This window comes from Perissodus microlepis, chromosome 11, assembly GCF_051167445.1.
Source record: "Perissodus microlepis isolate ML-2025 ecotype Zambia chromosome 11, ASM5116744v1, whole genome shotgun sequence".
Classification (NCBI taxonomy): Eukaryota; Metazoa; Chordata; class Actinopteri; order Cichliformes; family Cichlidae; genus Perissodus; species Perissodus microlepis.
In genome coordinates this window covers 33,488,166-33,510,682 of record NC_140471.1, presented here as the reverse complement: position 1 = coordinate 33,510,682, position 22,517 = coordinate 33,488,166, and the positions used below count along the sequence as shown (strand labels likewise).

The 22,517-nt window shown below is 40.1% G+C and overlaps 1 protein-coding gene across 1 annotated transcript in view; it reads right to left on the bottom strand.

Moving 5' to 3' along the window:
• The window catches only part of rftn1b (raftlin, lipid raft linker 1b), a 121,775-nt gene that overhangs the window by 54,412 nt on the left and 44,846 nt on the right, over nt 1-22,517 (bottom strand). Inside the window, exons 3-4 of the mRNA XM_084944295.1 lie at nt 12,372-12,549; nt 1,843-1,951 (exon numbers count right to left, since the gene is read on the bottom strand). Of these exons, the coding sequence (XP_084800421.1) occupies nt 1,843-1,951; nt 12,372-12,549 (287 nt within the window). The remainder of the gene's footprint in view (nt 1-1,842; nt 1,952-12,371; nt 12,550-22,517) is intronic.

Below are 22,517 nucleotides of genomic sequence, written 5' to 3'. Positions count from 1 at the left end.
TCTATTGTCACATAATAAAGCTGAAAAATATTCTCGACCAGGGACATTGTATGTTGGGTTAAGCTTTTTAACCATCTGCTTAAACTCCCTGCTTTTCCACCCTGTAACCCCATCAATAAAGTCCATTCACCATTCATTTTGAACAAAAATGAACAAAGTGGAGCTAGCAAGTGCACCAGTGGTGCTCTGTTCAATTATTTGCTTACATTTACTGCATGTGTCTTCTCCTTCATCGCCTTGTTGGTCTTAACAGTGTGTTTTTGCTTGAAGTGGTGAAAAATTGTTTTATATAGGAAGTGAGCTTAATACAACTCTAACAACAATGTAACAATGATTTTAAACTTTGACATTAATAAAAAAAACAAAACTAAAAAACAAACAAATCTTACAATTATGGTTATGTGGTGCAATTATCCAACTAATTAAGACAGCTGCCAATTACGCTGTTACTATTTTAATACATCAGTTGTTTAACACTGAATCAGTCCAGCTACTCTGTATTTTATACCAAACAATGTAAAACAAAATTAGCAAGCAGGAGAAGAATCTGTTCTTCTGAGGTGAGATGGAGGTGCAGGTAAAATGACTCTATTGCTGCTCATTATTTGCTAATTGTTGGTGGTCTGCCAGTATTTGGGTCAGCTAATCTCATTTTGGATTGGATCTAATTATGTGGGTCGAGGCTGGAGATGCTCGGGTAACCTTTGATCAGACCCCTCTTTTATAAAATAATTATCTTGGATTTAGGTAGATTTTTTTTTTTTACCATTCTTTAATCTGACTAATGCTCATATTAGACATAATTACTTACTGTAGGTCTGGTGCCCTCTCTATGTGTCATAGCTTTTAGTTAATAATCCTAAACTATAATATTTTGCAAAGACTGTGGATCTTGTACTATTTAGTCACCATTTGCAGAACAACTAGTTTTCTTTGTAGATAATTTACCATCATACTCATGGCAAAAATTGTTGAACATCAGAGCAGAAATGTGATTTTTTCGCGAAAGAAAAACAGACAGGATTGCAGAATGTGGACATGATGTTGAGAGTATAGAAAGAGCACCTACTGGCTGCTAAAAAAGAGCAACACATAGCAAACATCAGGGAAATCTGTAGGGAAACAAAAATATCAGCCCATTTATCCATATGTAAATATGTAAGAAAAATTGTGTATGTTTCTGTTCTGCGTCTTGTGTACTGTTTGTTTGTACATGTGTCTTTCTGGCTGCTGTTACAACCAAATTTCCCCTTGTGGGACAATTAAAGGATTATTCTATTCTATTCTATCTCACATTTAAATCACCAAACATTGGTATCCTATATCCATTTGGCTCTACTGTATTTTACCAATAACAATTCAACACTGCAGATATGACTGAATGAAAGAATGAAACAGAATGAAAGTTGTAATGTTGCTATTAATTTGTGGAATATTTCCATCTTGCTACTGTCTGCGTTTTATCAAGGTGTAAGGTTGCATTTATGTTAAAAATAAATAAATCAAACTTTGTCACTCCTCTTCATTGGCAACTTTGCTCCAAACATTCGGTGATAAGGTGTTATTAAAAGATTACAACATGATTGCTTGCTGGCAGAGCTGTAGGCATTTAAGTGTTGTGTTCTCTGGCTCTTCAGACAAGGTGACATGCTGAATAAAGCAATTTAAGGTTTGGTAGCAGAAATAATGACGTCTAGAGAAACCACCAACTACATTCATCTGCTTGGAGTAAAAGCCACCGCAATTTCTCTGCAATCATCCCTCCCTATCTCTTGCTATCCTCTTTCTAGCTGGGCACAACCTAACAAGACATTCAGCTTGGCATTTGTAAAACAGACCTACCTTCTTGACGTAGCCCTGGATGAGCTCTGGGGTGGGCACCTGCTCAGCAGACAGGCACTCTTCCAGCTGTAGTTTGCACGGTGGGCTGACTGGCTGGCTCCTTTCCACCCTGAATGCAACACAGTTGGGGTGACAATGAATTTCAGCCTTGCAGTGAACCGGCCTGTTGAGCAAATGCTCAGAATACATAAAGCCACCGATGGAAACCCACCTTCACAGCCAGCTTAAAATGATAAAATTACAGTCACAAACAGGGTGCTATAGACAGACCCAGGAATCAAATACAAAGAACCCTCTATCAACAAATTATGCTGCATCAAGAAGCTTTGTTAATGCTATTGTTGCCCAGTGGGAGGTAAAAGAAAAATACAATAACACTTAAGTGAGGCAAAGATCCACATGGATGAAAGAAAACACACACAGTAGGCAGAAATTTCAATGCAAATCTCATCTGCCCCCCCCTCCCCCCTGCAGCCCTCCCCTTTGAAGCCATATCAGTATTTTGAGCGCAGAGAATCTATTTATATGATATTGTATTTTCCTACTTTGTCCTCTGCAGGAAATCCCAGAGCCAGCCCCAAAGAGACTAATGCCCCAGCTTCTATCTCCCAGCTTCTCATCCTGTTGACAAGGCGAAGAAGCCCCACACACAGTTTTGCTCAGGGTGCAGCTGAGTCAGTGTGCACATACAGTACGTGTTTGCGTGCAAAGGCTGTACGTCTGTGCTCTGCATGAGCTCTGGCTTTACACGGACACCTGATGTGCAGGAGGGTAAAAGATGCATGCATGCAAGCTGCTGTGTGTATTAGGGGCTGCCCTTGCAACTTCTCAGTTCAGGCTCTGAGTGAGCGTACGTGTCTCATCCTCTTTGTGTGTCGCTGTGTGATCCTTATGCTTTATCGCAGTGATTTTCCTGCCACGGCTCCACTGGATGTATCAAAAGGAGTAGTTTTTGGTGAGATGTGCTAAGAAATACATCAGAATATATTTTCAATGCAAACAGACCACAAATAGTTGTTTTCTTCAGGTAATTTAATAAATGTGAATTTGTATTAAGATATGCTTGTTGGTGGATTATTTTATGCTCCCTGCACTTTCCCCTGGTGAACTAGCCATCACCTGGCTCTTCAGCTCACAGATGAGTGGCAGAGATAGTTTTATTTAACCCTAAGCAAAAAAAGAAAATAAACCCATTTACAAAATGTCAAAATACTTCTTTAATGTTTGGCCGGCTGGAGCCTATCCCAGTTGCTATAGGGTGAGAGTCAGGGTACACTCTGCACAGGTCGCCAGTTTGTCTCGGGGTCATACTTACATGAAAATTACAAATTAAATGGCAACTGCAGTCTCTGAACAAATGACATCTATAGAGCTTTGTCAACCAGTTTATTTCCTTCTGCCAAGCTGACATTATCGCGAATGTCCTTATTTTTCTGAAATTTCCAAAACAAGTTGGTGGGAATTTCAGGATTGAACAGGGAACTGCTAACTTCGTCTGAGATAGCAGAAGCAAACTTTAAGTGCACATAGGCTTAAAGGGACAGAAGCTGAGACTGTTTCAGCCAGAAAATGTACTGAGATTCTGCATAAATGGCCAGCAAAAAATGAAAAGCGCACTTATTTTTGAGCTGTGAATCATGAAAGGTTTCACCAGTAGAGCCCCAGAATAAAATACAGAGCTGAAAATGAACATAATAGCACCCCTTTAAAGTCCAAACTGTCAGATTTTTTAGGCATAAAAGACTTTTATAGTCACAGGGAACCCAAGAGCTCATTTATATATATTTTTTTCATTTCACTCTCATTTTCAAGCTATTTTTTTCTTCCTTGTCAAAAACATCGAGCATGTAAAGTAAAATATTGTATTGCATTTTCACTTTAAATCCAGGCCTATTTGCATATTAGACCTCAGAGTATGAGGGATTACTGAGTCATTTCACTTGATCGATTAAAAAAAAAACAAGCAGGGAACGCACATACTCGACTGTCACTGACACCCATCGCTCAGTGTATACTGCTGCCGCAGCATACAGCAGAGCAGAAACTGGGCCGGCTGACTTGTTAAGCAAAAATTTCACACACTCTGTGAAACATTCATTACGACGAGCTGGGAGCTTCTTCTTCTTCTTTTTTTTTGCAGCGTCATAACAATCAAAGGCACAACGGCAAAAGCCTGGTGGCACTGCCAGAAAAGGTACATGTATCCTCTGTTGGTTGCGACATAAATCTGAACCAACCAGCTCAGCTGGGCTTCAGGCACTTCTTCAGGAAACAAAACAGAGAAATGGAGACAGAGATGCTGTCAGCTAGTAGAGTTTACACGGTGCAGCAGAGAGGGAAGCATTTGTTTTGTTACAGTCTCAGTTTTTAAAATCTGATTTCACATTTTCGACCTTATGAAACATGCTTTGAGAAAACACCCAGAAGTTTATTGTGCAGTTATGTGACGGAAGTTAAAAGACAGCTTCAAAGGATGAAACAAAGTGTCCTTCACTTTATTGGATGTTGAAGAAAAATTAAAACAACGTCCAATCATTTGCCATTCAAACAAAAGTGATTCAGTCCTTCTAAAAGACTTTTAAATAAATAAATCACTCTGAAGCGCAATCATTTCCTTTACTTTTGTGCTATTAAATGTTTTCTATGGAGGAGGTTTGGAAAACTAATACTAAATGTTCATGGAAGAGACTTCTGCAAGCAGAGAGAAGGAAAGGGCAGGGGAAAACAATTCAAACTGAGCTCTCAGTCCTGGAGGGAGGCCTTGGGTTAAAAATAGCAGCTGCATCACCTGCAGTCCATCTTCACTGTGTGAAACGGTGACTTTTCATGCAGCTTGCAGCACCAGCTGTCAACCCCTAAAGCCTCGTGTGGTTAGACGGGTGTCAAATGCCTGCCCACCTATGTGGAGCTCCCTCCTGTGTGAGTACACCTGCTCCACTCCATCCTCTCTTGTCTCTTGCCACAGACGGGTCACATGCTTTGTTTCTCCGTAGAACATCTTTTGTTAGACTAATCACTCCCACTGGAGCTGAACGTTCACATGGAAACTAATTGCATATTACCTGTTAATGGCTTGCTTTGGGATTTGTTTTAGCATTGTAGTGGCAACATCATCTGTAAATCTGTGGTTTCCAATTACACTTTGTTCACTGAAGTATGAAAAGTGATTCTGTTGATACATTATTGTTTTCCAGTGGACACCAAACTGAAAAAATGTCCAAAACAAGTTTAGTTGTTGTCTGTTATTCAAAATATTATTCTCAGAACAACGCTCTGAAGAGAACTTTTGGCGACTCACAGCTCGATTAAGAAGAAGAAGATATTTGGTTAGCGATTGGTAATTCCTGGCAATAACCGCTTACTTCTTTGGTAATAGCTGAGATCATAGCTGTCTCCCATAAACCAAAAACAGACTTTTTACCCCTGAGTGTTGCTCAATAAAGAGTTAGGTATTGAAACATCCAGTCTGAGAGCCCACTGGCCATCATCTGATGACTTAACCACTTGGGAAAACAGGCAAATTTTTAGTGTAGCAGGAGGCCTTTCACTTGTCATTGTTTATAAATACTGACACATCCATCCACCCATCCATTTTCTTCCACTTATCCAATTTAAAGATGCATTTGGGAAGGAGCCTATCTCAGATGTCATAGGGCAAGAGGAAAGGTACACCAAGGACAGGTCGCCAATCTGCTGCAGGGGTATCACAGGGAGAGGATATAATTTGGGCTCACCATTTCACCTAACATGCATGTCTTTGGATTGTGGGAGGAAGTTGGAGTATCCAGACATGGGAAGAGAGTGCAAACTTCACCCAGAAACGCCCCAGCCAGCTGGTGGATCCAAAGCCAGGACCTTCTCGCTGTGAGATGACACTGCTAACCACAGCAGCCCCAAGCTGCACTAAATATGGATGCATTTAAGACAAAGCAAATGATAAATCATCACCAGGTGTTAATCAGTGTTTTCAAGGTTTCACTTTTGCAAATGTTGTATATTTTCTGCTCTGCACAAGGACAAATGATGATCGAGTGACTACAAAGACAAACCAGAAAGGTTCCAGTACCAAACATCTTGTGCCCTCCTCACAGATGCTGACACCCAAAATATACATTTTACAATAAAGGTAGATGGACTGCTTCTTACAGAGCACTCTTCTAAATCGAATTCTAATGTAATGACTGCTCAAAGTGCTTTTTGCTGCAAACCACACAAGCCACATTGACCTATTCACACATTATTTGTGGGTTCAATATCTTGCTCAGTGGCACTGAGGGAGCTGCTGACTGAACGACTGGTTAGTATATGACCAGTTCTACCTCATGAGCCACAGCGGGACACTTAACAACTCAGTTCTTTTGTTAAGGGGGAGCTGTGGCTTCACTGTTGACCAAAGTGGTGGACATAATAACCACGAGAGCTGTCACTCTCGTTACCCTGTTGCTTATCTGCTTAAAACCTGATTACAGCGTTGGATGGATATTCTTCAACTTGTGGGCAAAACTTGCCTCCAGCAACCTGAAAACCTCTCAGCAAATGACTTATCCCCTCTTTTACTTGCCCACAAAAACTGATACCATTGCTGAAATCATAACCTAAGAAATATATAGCTAAAACATACTTTCACTTACACTAAGTAAGCATGTGTGCATTCAGTAAAATGCTTTAAATCATTACTTTAATATCACCCAATTGAGGAAATGGCTTGAGAATAGTTAAACTGCACTCTCTGTATGCAAAAAAAGCTTTTTAACTCACACGGCAGAAAGAAAGTCAAGGGTGCATAAAAGCATTCCACGGCAAAGTCAGCGAATGACTCAAAATATGAATTTCCTTCTGGCCTTTTTGCATCAGAAACAAAGTCGTGTCAGTCCTCTCCCACCCCATCTCATCTATTGCTATGACGACACAGTCAGGGTGCATCTGAACCCATGTTTAGCACTCTGCCACTATGGTGCTTTAATAATACAGCACAACTCTTCTAATGTCACATTTTCACAGGTTCGTGAATAATTTCACCAGAGCGAATCCCCCCGTAATGGTTTTCAGACCGTACCTCTTTATTTTCCTCCTTCTCCATCCCTCTTGCACACGCTCCATCCTTATCCTCCCTCTCAACCCATCTCTCTCTTTCATCTCTCACTTTCCCTGCAAGCACACAGGAGCTCTTTGCAATTACCCAATAATGATGAATATATCCCATCAGACATTGCCTGCTGAACTGTAACCCTATTCCATCGTGACCAAATTGAACACTGGAAAATTTGACAGTTGACATTTTAAATTTTCAAACGGTGCAATCCATTTTGTATGCATTTCTTCTTCTTTCCCATTGCAGGATGTAATGGGCTTGAACACCACCAGTGACAAATTAAAATATAGGGTTTTTAAAGTTTTACCCCCCCAACAAGATGTCAGTCAGGTGACTGCATCTAAACATGTGTAGATGACATAACGGTGAATGTACACAAGCTCTTTGTTAAATTCCCACAGCATCACCCCGTCCATTTGAATTGCCTCGTTGACTGAGCCTTTCACACTGAGGTTAATACTGTAGAGACTTAACTGGGATTGTGTCTGCAGACATACTGTGCATGTCAAATATAAATATAGCTGCTGTACACCAGTCAGCTCCTCTATTTTGACTTTCACTTTGTTTTCTGTATAGTCACAAAAAGCTGTTCATTTTGGAGCGATGGATGAATGGCTGCCTGCTGACATGTTTTCATTGTAACCCTCCACAACCCCCCAACCCCTCCACCCCTCCCCACCTTCTTCTTCTTCTTCTTTTGATCCCTGGGCCTGACAGGGAAAGCGAACAGCAGAGGAGATGTTCTCCTTTCTGGTTTTGCTGATTTCTCTTCCCTGATCCCCTGGTGGAGTTTTGGATTCCCTTGGGCTGGTGCTGATGTGAGCAGCTGTCTCCACGGTGACAGACACTGCAGATAAAGCCTGGGCCTTGCATTCGGTTGAGGCCATCAAAGGATGGTAGACTTCCCTGCCCTTTTCACTCAATCTCTGTCTCTCCTTTTTTTTAAAACAGCATTCAGCCTCCTTCTGTCTTTTTCTTTCTATCCAGCTGTGATTCTCTTTCATTCCTCTTCCCCCTTATGGTGTCCCTTCTCACAGGAGCAAGGCAAGCATGTCTTTAAGAAAAAAATACAAGAAATGCAGTCTATTCAGCTGCTGCCCTTTCACTCAATGAGTCAATATTTTTGCTGTCCAGTTTTCCAGAGCAAAGGGGAGCAGAGACCATGTGCACAAATATCTGTGCATGCCAAAAGTGAGCCTGAAGTGTTCTATACAACAGCATCGGAGGTGATTACTAATGGACGCAGAAGGGAGGGAAGATAAGGTGCCATGCATTCTAACTACACCAAACCCCTGCAGGTGGGGCATGGGTGTCCTGGGGAAAAAAGGACTGAAACTAATTTGAATAAATATGATTTTTGACAAATCTGCAGATGCTACCGTGTTGACCTTTATTTCAATAAAATTCAACTTGTGATTTTTTTTTGGCTTGTGAAGGTTTCACAGCATCATATAGGGGCATTTCATTAATTTTCTTTAATGTGTAATTGTAATATAATCCATGCATTTGGTGTTAGCAGAGTAAAAGTCAGCTTTATTTTCTGCATAAACAGAAAATAAAGCATCTCTAATCATCAGGTTTAAAATGAATAACTCAGTTCTATTTTGCAATCCTTTTGATAGGAAGGATCTTTATTATGAGATACAAATGTCATATGCAATGCACTTCAGTATAAGCCTAATATATTTTATCACTGTGGTTTTAACAAGTGCTAAACAATGATGCAGAAAAATGAAGCCAAATGGAGGTGCCAAAATCTGCAGTTCCTGAAGCAGCCACTTGGGATCCATTCCAAAAATAAAATCAATAAATTAGTCAATAAAATCAATTCCTGTTGAAATCTCCAATTTTCCATTCTCTTAGGTGTCACCTCAGTTAGAACTTGAGTTAACAAATAATTAAAGCATTTCATTCATTCACTCTCTCACCTGCACCTTTAACACAGATGTGACGCATCAGAAAATATGTCATTGTTTTGGTAATCGTTATAGAAACGAGTTTGTTTGACAGGCTCTGACGAGCATCCTACTGTAAACGCTCTCTCGACCTCTCCTCTCCATTCATTATTTCCAGAGCAAGCATGCCTCAAATGACCGTATAGCAACTAAGTCTTTTAAAAATGTTTTTCCCTTTTTCTGGCAGAGACGTCACTGTCTCCCAGTGGCTGTCAGGTGAGTGACAGCCACTGGGATGAGGAAAAAGAAAGAGGTATCTTAAGACTGGCTCACTCCTCCGATTAATTTAAATTATCATCAGCATACAATTGCACAAACTAATTTGTTTACTTCTCATTTGTGACTTTTTTTGAGCTGCATCATTTATCTTTTGTTCTGTTTTTGTGCAATGCTTAGTTTGCTTGTTTATTTCCTTTCTGTTTTATTTTCCATAAGGATAAACAAAGTTTCATTTCATGTTGTTTTATTGAAACTTTGTCACCTTCCTGGTTGCATGCCTGTTTCTGTTTTCAAATATTTATTTCTTTGAACATCAATAATAAATTCCTGTCAGAGTAAGCCTCCCTTTAGTTTTATAGTTTTTCTTACATGATCACTCTGTGGTTGTGGAACAACTGTTGGGGCACGGCAGCTCTTATTATTACACTCCTTACTCTTGGTTGCTTGTAATATTGGGTATTGGTTTTCTGCAGTTATTGCATTGTCGCTGTGGGTGAAAGAGTTGCAAAATGACTGAAATGTCACTGTAGATTAGTGACTGTGGTGTTGCATTTTTGCTCAGCAAGTAAAGATCTGCAGGAACAGTTTGTCAGTATTTAGGAATGTGGTTTAAAGGAACAGCTCACTCCAAATTTAGCAATTTTTTTTCTCTGAACTTATATATTTACATTGTTTCGTGTGACACAGGAATTAAAAACAATGTGACAACTAGATTATATCCTTATATGCCTCCAACTGTCTTTTCTGCTCCATCTGTGCGAGATCCAGGTCTGCATGACAACTGTGACTCACAAGCAGCCACAGGAGACACAATGGAGCACTTTAGTGGCACCATCACGCAGGGATGAGCTGAAGTGTTTATGAGGGATTTAGAGTGTAACTGCTTTAAAACAAACAGAAAATAATAAATGATCTGAACATGATAGCTTTTTTAGCAACAACTTCTTCAGTTTCTCAGATTGATTTGCACAGTGGTTAGCATTGTTGCCTCACAGGAAGAAGGTCCTGTGTTTGAATCCACCATCTGGAATTCACCAATTTCTGTGTTATTCACAGTAAGACGCAAACATGGTTATTTTGTTGGCTGCAATCTATTTTTGTGTGTTATGCAACACATTGTCAATAAAATCTGCACTGTTAGGAATCAAAACTGGTAATACTGTAGTTTAAAGTCCACACTTTCAACACGAGGTAAAATGGAGACAAGGCTCAGATCATATTAAATTGGTTTCTTGATGATGGGTTGACTGTACTCACTTGACCTCCACAGTCACCAGATGTCAATGCAGTAGGACCTTTGAGGTGTGATGGACCAGTAGATTTGCATCCTGGAGATGCAGCCAGGGGCGTAATTTCCAGGGGGGTTAGGGGGGTTATGACTGAGATCTTGACCCCTCCCCCCCTCAATGTTCAGCACAAAGTTACGCTGATGGATGCAGCCAACAGATATGCAGCAGCCGTGTGTTGCTATCATGTGAATTTGGACCAAAATGTCAGAGGAATCCTTCCAGCACCTTATTGAATCTGTGCCACAAAGAAATAAGGCAGGTCTGAAGGCAAAAGGGGGTCCAACCCAGTACTTGCAAGATGTGCGCAGCTCTATTGCATTCCTGGGAAAGGCAGAGACTTCTACAACCTGGATAACTCATATCCAAATAATCAAGATAAATAGTACTGCAGGAGGTAAACTGCATAATTTGATTTTGGATGTACTCTTCCTTTAAGCTGTGAGGAATTTGATTTTTCTGAATTTCATGCAGCTCAGGTAGATCAGAGAGTCATCTTTATCCCGAGTGTCATGCACATACATTTATATCAAGCCACTTTAGTAGAGGCGCAAATGTAAAGATAGCAAGTCAACGAGGCTCAACAAACAATCCAAAAAACAGGCGAAAGGATCAAGTGCTGTCTGTCAACCCGTACACACTCACACACGTCCATGCCCTGCAGCCAGTGGACAGTTTTTGGTAAACAGGCCTGAATTCTTAGCTGGGCTTCAGAGCCAGACACAGCAGCCACTGGGGCTTCAACCTGTCTGCATGTCACTGCTGCCAGAAAAAGCAAAAAAAACATTCTCTTCATAGATTTTGTCTTTTGGATTGTCATGTTTTTATTTTAACTGACTTCACAGTTTGTGGTCCTGAATAAACTGATCACATTTCATGACCCTTGGGGCCATCAAATCCAGTCAAAACTCAGTGTTCTTCTATTTACAGGAAAAGCGATATTAAGAAGAAATCAGACCGGTCCGAAAGTAACCATCACCCCGTGCTGTCATTCACTGCTCCTTTATGTCCTTCAACCACCATTGGACCAGCTCCCTGGCGTCCTGCCTCAACTGAAATGTGCGCCCACACCCACAGTTCCCAGAAAAAAAAAAGACGGGGCTCAGACACGAGGCTGGAGGGCAGATGTAGGGGGCAGTGGTGACTTTGGGCCATGCAGCCAGTTTTGGCTTGAGCACTGAAAAATCCCATGTGACAGCTTGCAGAGCTGCAAACAGATGTTGTGATGCTGTGCTGTCAATATAGCAACACTGGAAGCTTGTACAATGAATATGAGCCTCCACAGTGTGTTTTCAGATTACAATGATGAAAATCTTTTTACTATTATGCATTCCAAAAAAGAAGTCATTTCTGAACTATAACACAATAGCTGTAAACATAACCATTATGTAGACCCTGATGTCTGCCACCAACAAGCCAAGCTACCATTTTTGCAGAAGATGAAGCAAAACCTGATTCCCACTAAGTGTTTTTCTGCATAATGACACCAATTAAGGTACATTAGTAATCTTAACAGGCTTTCTTAAGTGACTATAATGGCTTCATCATTTTGTGCAAACAAAGGTCTTATTCCCACAAGTGTGGCTAAGATGTCTAAGGCCCATGAAAGATGATTGCCTCGGGGCCAGACCCCAGTCTTTGTTTGGTAAAATACTTTTAATAAGAGCCCTCAGTTTAATGATGAGGCCGATTCTTGTCCAAAAAACGCCCCACAAAACCTTTTTTTCAGTATTTTTTTTTACTTCAGAAAACTTTAAAGTAGTAAACATTAAAATACTGAAATATTTTTACTTTTTTACATCCTCTTTCAAATATCTGTATTTGCAATTTTAACAGAAACACTTTACTGACAGTGTGCCATCTTTTCGGGACATGAGGAAAACTGTATGTTGGTTGAGTAGGAATTAATATTTGAACTCTCTCCTATGTAACAATATTCTTAGCTCAGTCAGTTACACATTTAAATGACTCTCTTACCCGTCATTTAATCGGACCAGTATGGCCCTGTAGAGCTGGTACTGTGGGCTGTTAGACTCTGGACCACAGGGGTGGATGAATGGATGAACAGCAGCCAGAATGAAACCCTGCTGGTAAAGCTCCTGCAGCTGACCTGGCAGCTCTCGCACTGATGAGAGGCGCAGAGTGGAGGTCCCACCTGAGAAAAGAAGTGGGGAAGAAATGTGTTAGAGAAACATGTTTGCATGTGGAACAGGTTTAATGTGAGAGCTTACAGCTTAGTGATGGCTGCAGAAAAGTTCTCATGAAGGTTAAGTGTCATTTCTTTGTCAAACAAAGCAACCAGGACTATTTGTATTTGTGTTCATTTAAGTTTTCTGTGTTTTCCTGTCAGCCACCACTGCCTATGTTCATAATTCAGCCATTCTTCTGTTTACTCTGAACAAATTACAGACTCTCCAAAGCAATCACGGCTGTTGCAAGAGTGGTTTTTCTCCTGGCAAAAACGACAAAGATGAACTAAATTTCCTCTAGTATGAAGTAAATTAAATTTACTTATTTGTTCACAAATCATTTTAGTGCACATTTTCACACAGGAATTTACACAAAATGTAATTTGAAGCCATCTAAATTACACAAAATCAGATTTCCCTCATCGACTGATCGTAACACAAGGTATATGTACATTTTTGAGGCAATAGTTAATTTTAAGCCATTAACAGAAAGACTTGCAATAGCAACTTTTTGAAACTGACTGTCACAGTGACAGATGCTTTCCTTTTCCCCCATTTAGTCTCTTGGCCTTTTTCAACCTTTCCATATTTGGCTCTTCTCTACCTTTCTACTCAATGTCCTCAGACTTTCCTCCATTATGAATCACCTGCTCTTGCTCTTCCTTTCATCACACTCACCCATCGCTGACTCACTGTTGCACACCTGTTTATTTTTCTGGATCCCGGCATACAAAGTATAGCAGTATGTTTTAACCTCACCCATTCTGCCTGTGCCTTCATTTAGGTCCATTTTCTTCATCAACTATGACATGCACACTTGTAACACTTATTCTAGCCTTCATGCAGCTCAGTGTGTAGAGCACAAAGAAATGTCTAAGGTCACAAGGGAGTTTACCCCTTAACGCCTGGGCTATCATATTTAATACATACAGTTTTTTGAGGTTTTGGGACTTCTACTTCATCTACTTTTTTCTCTTGAAAAATCTAAATAAATTTCACAATACACTTTTGAACAATTAAAAAATCTGTAACAAATTGAAAGTCAAGCATAGTAATTAAAATGTAATTAATTTCTTAAAGAAATTTGTCAGATGCTGCAATAAACTTTCCATTTTTTGCATTTTTATGGCAATTATTTTACAGTTGAGGCTTTAAGGGGTTAAAAAATATACTAATGGAAGTACTGAGAAATATTTCTCACTGCAGTTCTTGGAGTTTGAACCATTTCTGTCACACAACCTAATGACAGAAATTACCATCCTTTGTCACGGCTGTTAGCTCCTTTTGATTCACCCTTTTTTCTCTCACTTGAGCTCTTCGTCACTGTACAAAGTTTCTAGTCCAGTTAGACCTGCCTACAATTACAAATCTATTGACAATTATACCAGAAAGCATAACAGATATTGTCTTCAGATACTGATTTAAGAGTCATTTCCATTTTCCTGGCAGTTAGCTTTTTGCTCCAGCTCCACAATCTGTGAGTTAAGCAAAATCCAGTCAGAGCTGATTGCTATGGCTCTGTATCACAGCAGCCCTCTATGTTCTGACACTCGGAGTTGCTCTCAGCTCAACTTAACTGTCCAAGAAGAGAGGATGGAGCCCCGACATTAATGAGCAGCAATCACTGAGCTTCTAAAAAAAGAAAGTTAAGGCCAGTGCTGCTGCTAAAAGCTCCTTCTCAGCATTATGTTCTTCCAGCAAGGACCCCAGACATACACTCGAGGGACAAAAACCTGCAGCAGACAGCAGCTGTCAATGGTTTCACTCAGAGAGCAACCAGCTGTAATACAACAAGCCACACACAGCTTCTGTCAGACAACATTGCCAATTTGGATGTATGGTAATGAGTGTGGGAAGAGAGAGTGGTTTAGTTCAGGGATGAAAGTAATTGCATTAGAAAATAGAGCTTAATATCTGGATGAAGAAGAGGAATGATGGAGAGTCACAGCAGCAGTGACCACATAACAAGAAAGTCATAAAGACGTAAAGATGGGGCCTGGGCCTGGATGGATGATGGCTCGGATCACAGCAGTACGCTGTATGTGGCAACATTTACTGCAGGCTAAACAGCTGGGGTGAGTGGGAACGAGCCAAGATAAAGAGCTGGGTGCAGAATGAGAGACCGCGGAGGACAGAGACGAAAAAAGGAGGATGAGGAGGTCTGGTTGTCTTTACAAGCTGTCACAAGACATGGGAAATGTCACTTTGGCTAATTAGAGTCAATGAAACTACACAGAACGAAAGGTTCAGATCCATGGGAAAAGTCAGTCTGCTAAAGTTCAATGGGAGGTCAGAGCGAGGGCGAGTGTGGGTTCACCTGACTGACGATGCCAGCAGTGTTGGTTTTTTGTGTTTGGTCTCAGGTAGAGTCAGCAATGCTAACAAGCCTTTCAAATGATCCCAGTACAGTCCATGAAAAGAATGAATCATCTTTAGAGAGGTAATCAACGTGCTTTTTTGCTTAACTTATCAAGTAAAGTTTGATTGCACAGTGTAGTGGCTATGAAATAATGGCATAATCAGCATTTAGACTGGCTCCCTGCAAGCCTTGCTTTCATTATGCGGTTCTGTCTGCCACCGTGTGCGAAATCTCTCAGGAAAATTAAGGCTTGACTGCACTACCAAAACAGGAAAAGGATAGCGCTTTTGTTTTCCCCGGTAGCTATAGGTAACTTGCCCATGTAGCTGAAGTGGCAGATGGTAGAGTATCTGTGGAAACTTTAACAACAAGAAAAGTTATCAGAGGAGGCAAAGAAGGTGTAGAGAAGAGTGATAAATCAGGGTTCAAAAGCCATATGGAGTTAGCATTATTACTACTAAATCAGCAAATGATTAAACTTGCCTATTCATTAGCCTTTTGCTAACACTTTGTTTTTAATTTTATTATTATTTTTTGTCATTTTAAAGTTATCTGGTCCATGCTACAGGAACGCTGGGGGCTGTCACTTTCACTGAAAACATCAGAAAACCCCAAACTATACAATGCACATTCTATTTTTTTGTAATCATGCGGCTCTGAGCTTTTTAAGACATCACTAGACAAACGTGCACGTGAGAACATGCCCATCACAGTTGAGTCTGACATAGCCAGTCTTTAATCTGCCAGCTCCCTACTTGCAGTGTGACCGTCACGTCCTGCCTCCAGCACGCTCTAAACTACACAGAGAATATCCTCTGAGTGAACGACTTCCTGCTCCGTGCTGCATGAAAGACTCGACAACAATTGAAAATATTCTGACCTGATTATCTCGTTGTTGTCCAAAGTTCATGTGTAGAAATTGCTCTGATGTTCCTGAACATCAAAGGAGCAAAGACTAAAAAAATCTACAAACACTAATAGTCTATTCAATACTCCAGCCTCTCTCTGTGTATTGAATTCCCTGTGCTCAAGATGCGGGGATTTTTTTTTCTTATTTATTCTCACAGTTCAACACAAGAACACAAGGAGCCAAATTAGGGTCAGTCAGTCAGTCACCGCGCATTTAAACTCGTGACACTCACACTGTCATACACAGTCAGTGTTGTTATTGTGTGAATGCTTGTGAAGCAGTGAATTATGACATACCTCCTGCATGTATGTGAATAAAAAAATATATTTTGTTATCACAATGACAAAAGCAATTAGAGCTGGTGCTGCTGGATGACATCACCCCTTCAAACATTTAATGTGATTTCTGTATTTTTTTGTACTTTTGGATATTAAAAAACAAAAAACATTTTCAATACCAACACAATGCAATGCCTGCTTATTCAGCATTTATTTCACCAACCCAAAACACTTTTATAACACCAGCACTGTGGTACATATATGCAATATTTCAGGATGTGCTTTTTGTGAGCTTACAGTATGAAATCATTATGCAATCTTATTTGTGTAGCTATAATCTAATTATATGCTCAAATGTATTCTGGGATCATTGTATTTTCTTAATAATTTTATAATGTTATCCCAATTACATGTGATCCATTACTGCCCTGTCTTTGCACTTTGCAGACAAAGTCATCTAAAGCTCATGCATGTGACACTGCATGCTATAACAACAATGATGCGTTGTGCTATAAACTGGCTACGCTATATCATCAGGTTTGCAACAGAGGCACAAGGGATTTGTGGAACAACCGTGCTCGTGCCAATCAGACAGCAGCTCCTGTGATGTAGATACAGAGCTGATTCAGTCCAAACCGCAACTCTTCCTTCTGGGTACAAATCCAGAGATTCATTGTGGAACGGCTAAAGTAGAAGAAGAAGAAGATGATGAAGAAAAAGACGAGGAAAGGGAGAAAAAAATCACATGCTGTTCCTCCAGGGAAAAAGAATGCTTCGGCTAAAAATACTCCTCCAAATTTCTCAATCACGCTCTGTCCTACTGTGCCACAATGCAGGAGCTTTAGAAGTTAAAAGGCGTGGAGGAATTAACACAAAGAAATAGGCCGCCATTGCAAATGGGCGAAACGTATTTTCCCCTCCTCCTCTCTCGCTGCTTTCCTCCACTGCTGACTGCCTTCAGAAATGGAATTAATCCTTCTGTGATCTGTGATTTTGCTTTTTCATTCCTTCCCTTTTCATTTTGGTGCAACACGAACACCCTGTCCTTTCCCCGGAGGGATGCTACTGCGTGTGCATGTGGTTCATGAGGTGCTAGATATGTGGAAAATGAAACCAACTTTGCTTGCTCTCTGATCCCCTTATTTGAGAAGAGTAAATAAGGAATGGTTTCAATTAGGCAGTGTGAACACTGCCGCTGGCAACTTCTTAAGTTGGCTTTAATCACTGTGTGAGCTGCTAATAATCTCAACCAGAGGCCTTTAAATACAGAGACTCTACATTTATTTATCAGACCAAATTTTATTTATCATGCTGTCCCCAAAGCAATATGATGCCCAGTGCTGAGTTTCTCTGAATCTCTTGCTGTTGTAAGGATGTTTACTCTGCCCTAAAATCATGTTAGCCAAGGAGAATCGCTTTGTTTGCGTAGATGAGAGTAAATTAGCCGCCTTATAACTCCTCTATGCAAGTTGTTTTTGTACTGCAAATATTCCGGCCTTTTTGAAGGAGTCAGTGGTCGATCAGACAACGAATCTGGTAAACCTTACATGCAAACTGGCAGCCAATTACTTCACTCCATCTTTTTGTTTACCCTGGAAGAAAATTCTTGCACATATCAACAGAGAAGAGCCCTAAACTAACAGGAACAAATCGCTTTGTGACAAATAATGAGAAAAAAAAGAGCTTCTGGCTGACAACCAACAAATTGGTTTTCTGGAAAATTGTGTAAGCACAAAGCTGTCAGATAGAGACTGCCATTAAACACAGAGAAGGAGACAAAGGAAAGGCGTGAATGTATGTATGGATGTATGGATGGGGAATGATGGCTGTGTCCTCTGGATAACAAGAAGATGCAAAATCATTTACTTACCATTTGCTGTGCGTGACAGATCATGGTTAAGAATAACTTAGTGCTGCATGAGTATGACTACTTATTAATATCAGAGTTTTGCAGTGATCCTCTGAGCATTATAGGCAGATGAGGGAAAAACTGAAGCCATTTAAAATTAAAAACTGTGGAAAAGGCCCATAAAATTTATCGAGCCATGGTGTATTTCTTACTTATTAAACATTCTGACTGAAGTTAAAAGTTTATAATGTTGGAAGCTTTCCAACATATCCATGAGGCAGCCTCCAGGGCTGGTACATGAAGTCCATACACAAGTGTCACAAACTGCAGTTCCTGCAGTGGCCACTTGGGGGTGTCACCAAAAGTAACTCAATCCCCATAGACTCCCATGTTAAAATGTTTCACTTTACAGCCGAAATAAACATGTTTGAAACAAAATTTTAATTCAAAAAGGTGACGTGTTGAAATGTTTTATTTTTATTTCTATTTCGTATTTATTTATGTTATTTATTCCACTGGACTGGTGCTTTTTTGGAGCATTTTGATGGAATCATCTGGCAAATATTATGACCTAATGTGAGATGTGTGCTTCAATTGTGTTGTATTACATTTTTGTATTTTATTTATATTGTGATTACTGCTTACAAGCGTTAACGTAGCACTATACCCTCTCATCTAAATATCGTCACTTTGAGCTATATTTGAGGCTTCAATATGTAAAGTCCAGAAAACCGGTGGGTAATGTCAGGGAGCCTTGGTCCATATTTTATATGTAGTTTGTGGATAATTATTTTAATAACTGCTAGATTATAGCATAAACCTTTACAAAAGCTACTTAATGAACCTTATAGAATTTCTTTTCTGCTGCTGCTGTGGCTAAAGTTGAAAATGAGTTATAAACCTCAGTCCTCAAAGTTCAATGGATTTGGCCATTTGCTCATTACAGTGCAAAATGATGTAAAAATGTTAAACTTTTAAACGTTAAACTGTTCACACTCTCTGTTCCCCACATCATGATGAGGACCCTTAAGTGTGAGATTAATGCACAGGGTCTCCCTTTAGTTAAATTTTGCCTTGTCGTCTGATATACTTCATGAGGTCCCTAAATGTCTGTGATAGACAGGATGAGACTGCAGGCAAATGTGTGCTGCTGGTGTAGTTGCTGTCAAGGGACACTTCACTGCTGAAGGAACATTTCAGAGAGGTTTGCAGCAATGGGAGAAGTCTGAACTGCACAGTTTTCTTAACATTATGAATGGGTATATTTTAATCACAAACAATATATTTTGCTGAACCTAATCAAATAGTTTTGTAGCCTAAAGCCAAGAAAAGAGTGAGAGAAGAAGATATGTCAAAAGCCAAAGTTAATTGAACATGTAAAAATAGCTCTCCCAGACAGAACTCAAACATCTGCCTTCTGGTCGGGCGGCATGTGATTATATTGCCACCATTTCGCTGACCTCTTAAAACTTATTGCATATTGCTTGTCATTTATCCTCATAGTGCGCTATACATATCAAAAAAATTATTCTATAGGCATTCAAATTAAATCGAGAAAGAGGTCCTGAGCGAGCAATAGCATGTAATGAGTAAGGCGTAGGAATGGACTGAAGCCTCAGAATGACAAACTCACAGATGAAAAAGAATATCAGTTATAAAGAAAATGCAATTAGCACAAGTAATAAGGAAGAAACAATTGGAACTAACTGTGATATACTGCATGTGTGTGTGTGTGTGTGTGTGTGTGTGTGTGTGTGTGTGTGTGTGTGTGTGTGTGTGTGTGTGTGTGTGTGTGAGTGAGTTCAGCAGAGTTCATAGTGAAGATGTAAACAGCTTGAATATGCGTAAATGAGAGAGTTCAGCTGAGGAACAGAGTAAATAATAAACACCCGTTCCACTTACAGTGTTCCTGTGATGCTGACCTTTCACACTTGGCCACACATATTTAACTGACTCATCACTTGGAACTGGCAGAAGCCCCCATTTCACATGTTCCATGTCTGGAAAAGATCCAGATATGGCTTAAAAGACTTATATTTACACCAACAAATCTGATCGCATCTGTCTGTGTTTTCCTGTCCTGCCAATCCACAGACCCATAAAAGAGTTCAGCCCATGTGTTAGAGATGTGACTGAAGCTGTTTGCCAGTCACACAAAAAATGACAGCCTGGATGACGAACAGGAAAGGGCTCCGAAGGAGATCTAAGCAACACGAACCGTGATGTTCAGCGTTTGCCAAGATCATCACAACATGCAACACCCCACGGACGGGGATGCCGGAATGCTGGAGCCGCTCTGTCGCATCTTTTAAAAGTTAATACATATGCAAATTTCAATTTGATTATTTAAATGCTATTATCACAGTGTCAATAACCTGGAAGTAGCAACCTCTGCATCCCACTTACTGAGATGCATTCAATTACCTTTTAAGTATGCATCATACACCTCCTTAGCATCTACTTAAGGTAGTTTGGGCGATTGGATGGTAATGCCTTCCAATTTTTCTCAGCAACATTCATTGTGCATTCAGACTAAATATTTGCTCGTATCAGTGCAAGAGGCTACAACAAGAAAAGATTAATGTGTCCTTTCCCTGAATATGACCCAGATGACCTACTGGGACTGGTGTTTTTATAGCATTTTTCTAGTGTTGCTCGCCCTTCAAAATGCTGGCATCAGTGGCAATTTGGGTTTCAATATCATTACCCCTTTGACATGCTGACTGGAAGAGCTGGTGGAATCAAAACACCAACCTTCTGATTTACTAGATGACCTGCTCGACATCATCAACCACAGTTGTTTATGTACTGGTGTTATCACCCTGAGATTGGTTAAAATACAGTGGTGCCTTAAAAGTGAACTTTCCAACATGTATTTAACATTGTAAAACTATCATATTTTCCTAATCAGCTCCTTTCAGTGTCTAACCTTAACCAAACAGAGAGTGAAAAAATTGCCATCCAATAAACCTTTTACAATAGTTCAACATATGAGTCAAACCCCAGTGTTTGTGCCATAACTACCTCACCTCACCTACCACCTCAGGCAGACCTTTTACTATTGCAGTGGAAACACTCCTATGTAATTTTAGAAAAGCCCATGATAAGCACAAATAGCCAATATAATGATGTGGTTGGACGGCTTGTTGGAAAATGCAATCCAGGATTAGAGACAGAGGCATGAGTCTGAAAGCATGTGGCATAGCAAGACAGGTTTTTACAACTCTGGACACACAGACAGATTTATTTATTTATTTATCCATTTTTACCTTTTGTAGTAACAGTTTTGACTCCAACAACAAAACACAGTCTTCACACATATTTGATTGTCCCAGAAAGCAATGTTACCGTCTGTGTAAGATATACAAAGTCATGCCATTACATAGCAGACTTTATGTAGTGAATATGCATCTTCTTAAACACATATCTAAACATTTACAGCTTTCAATTGGATTAGTAACCTAAAAAGAAATTCTACTTTCTACTCATTGTGATTACAACACAATGACTGTAGAAAACACAGTCATTGTTACAACCCAATATGATCATAGACTGTGTGTAAAATGTATTTGTAGTGCGACATCCCCCATTTGTTTTTGGACTACATGTTTTGAAACTTTATCGTTAGCATCGCGTTCAATATGTGCAATTATTTTTGGACCCATAAAAGACCATTTTTAGACGAGACAGCAGAGTGCTAACATTTCAGCTGATGCTAATGAGCAGTTAGCAGGTTGCTTAAACGGCATAGGTGAAACTTACAGATCTGTACATTTGCTAATTAGTGCTAAGTAGTCCCAGAGAGTTGAGTCCGTTCATTTTGATGTATTATTTTCAGGAACGTGCATGTTTTGAGCATGCATCAAGATATAGTGCTAACTAGCACATTATGGAAGTAAAATATGGGACTTTCACTGACCAAAAACTAGAGCACATACTTTTTGGACAGTCTAGACCTCACAGGAAGCCATGAAGTCATGTTGTACTATCAAATAACTCTGTCAAAAATCCACCAAAAGGTACCAACAGCACAAACGGCCCAATTTGATGACGCAGACTTAGCAGCTATCAGCTACAGCAGCCTGTCAGCATTTCCAATGTGTGTGTGTATGTGTTAGTCCCCATAGGGAAATTACTCCTCTGTATTTAACCCATTCACCCAGTGAAGCAGTGGGCAGCCACCAGTGTAGCGCCCGGGGAGCAGTGTGTAGGCACGATACCTTGCTCAGAGGTACCTCAGAGTAGCTGTTCGGTAGATTCAAACCCCCGACCTTCCGATCACAGGCAACCACTTTATCTACTGAGCTACCTCTGCCCCCACTTCCGTCAGTTAAAGCAGCCACATTCCTAATTCTAGGCTTTAACAATATCCAAACGGATGAATTTTAGGGGGGAAAAAAATCAGAAGAAAATGATTCATCCCCATATAGCTCTCATGAAGGAAAATTTAGCTATGGGGACTAAACTCAGATTTGGTACCAATATGCAAACATGCTATTTTAAAAGTAATTTTAACCAATTACGGGAATTGACTCACG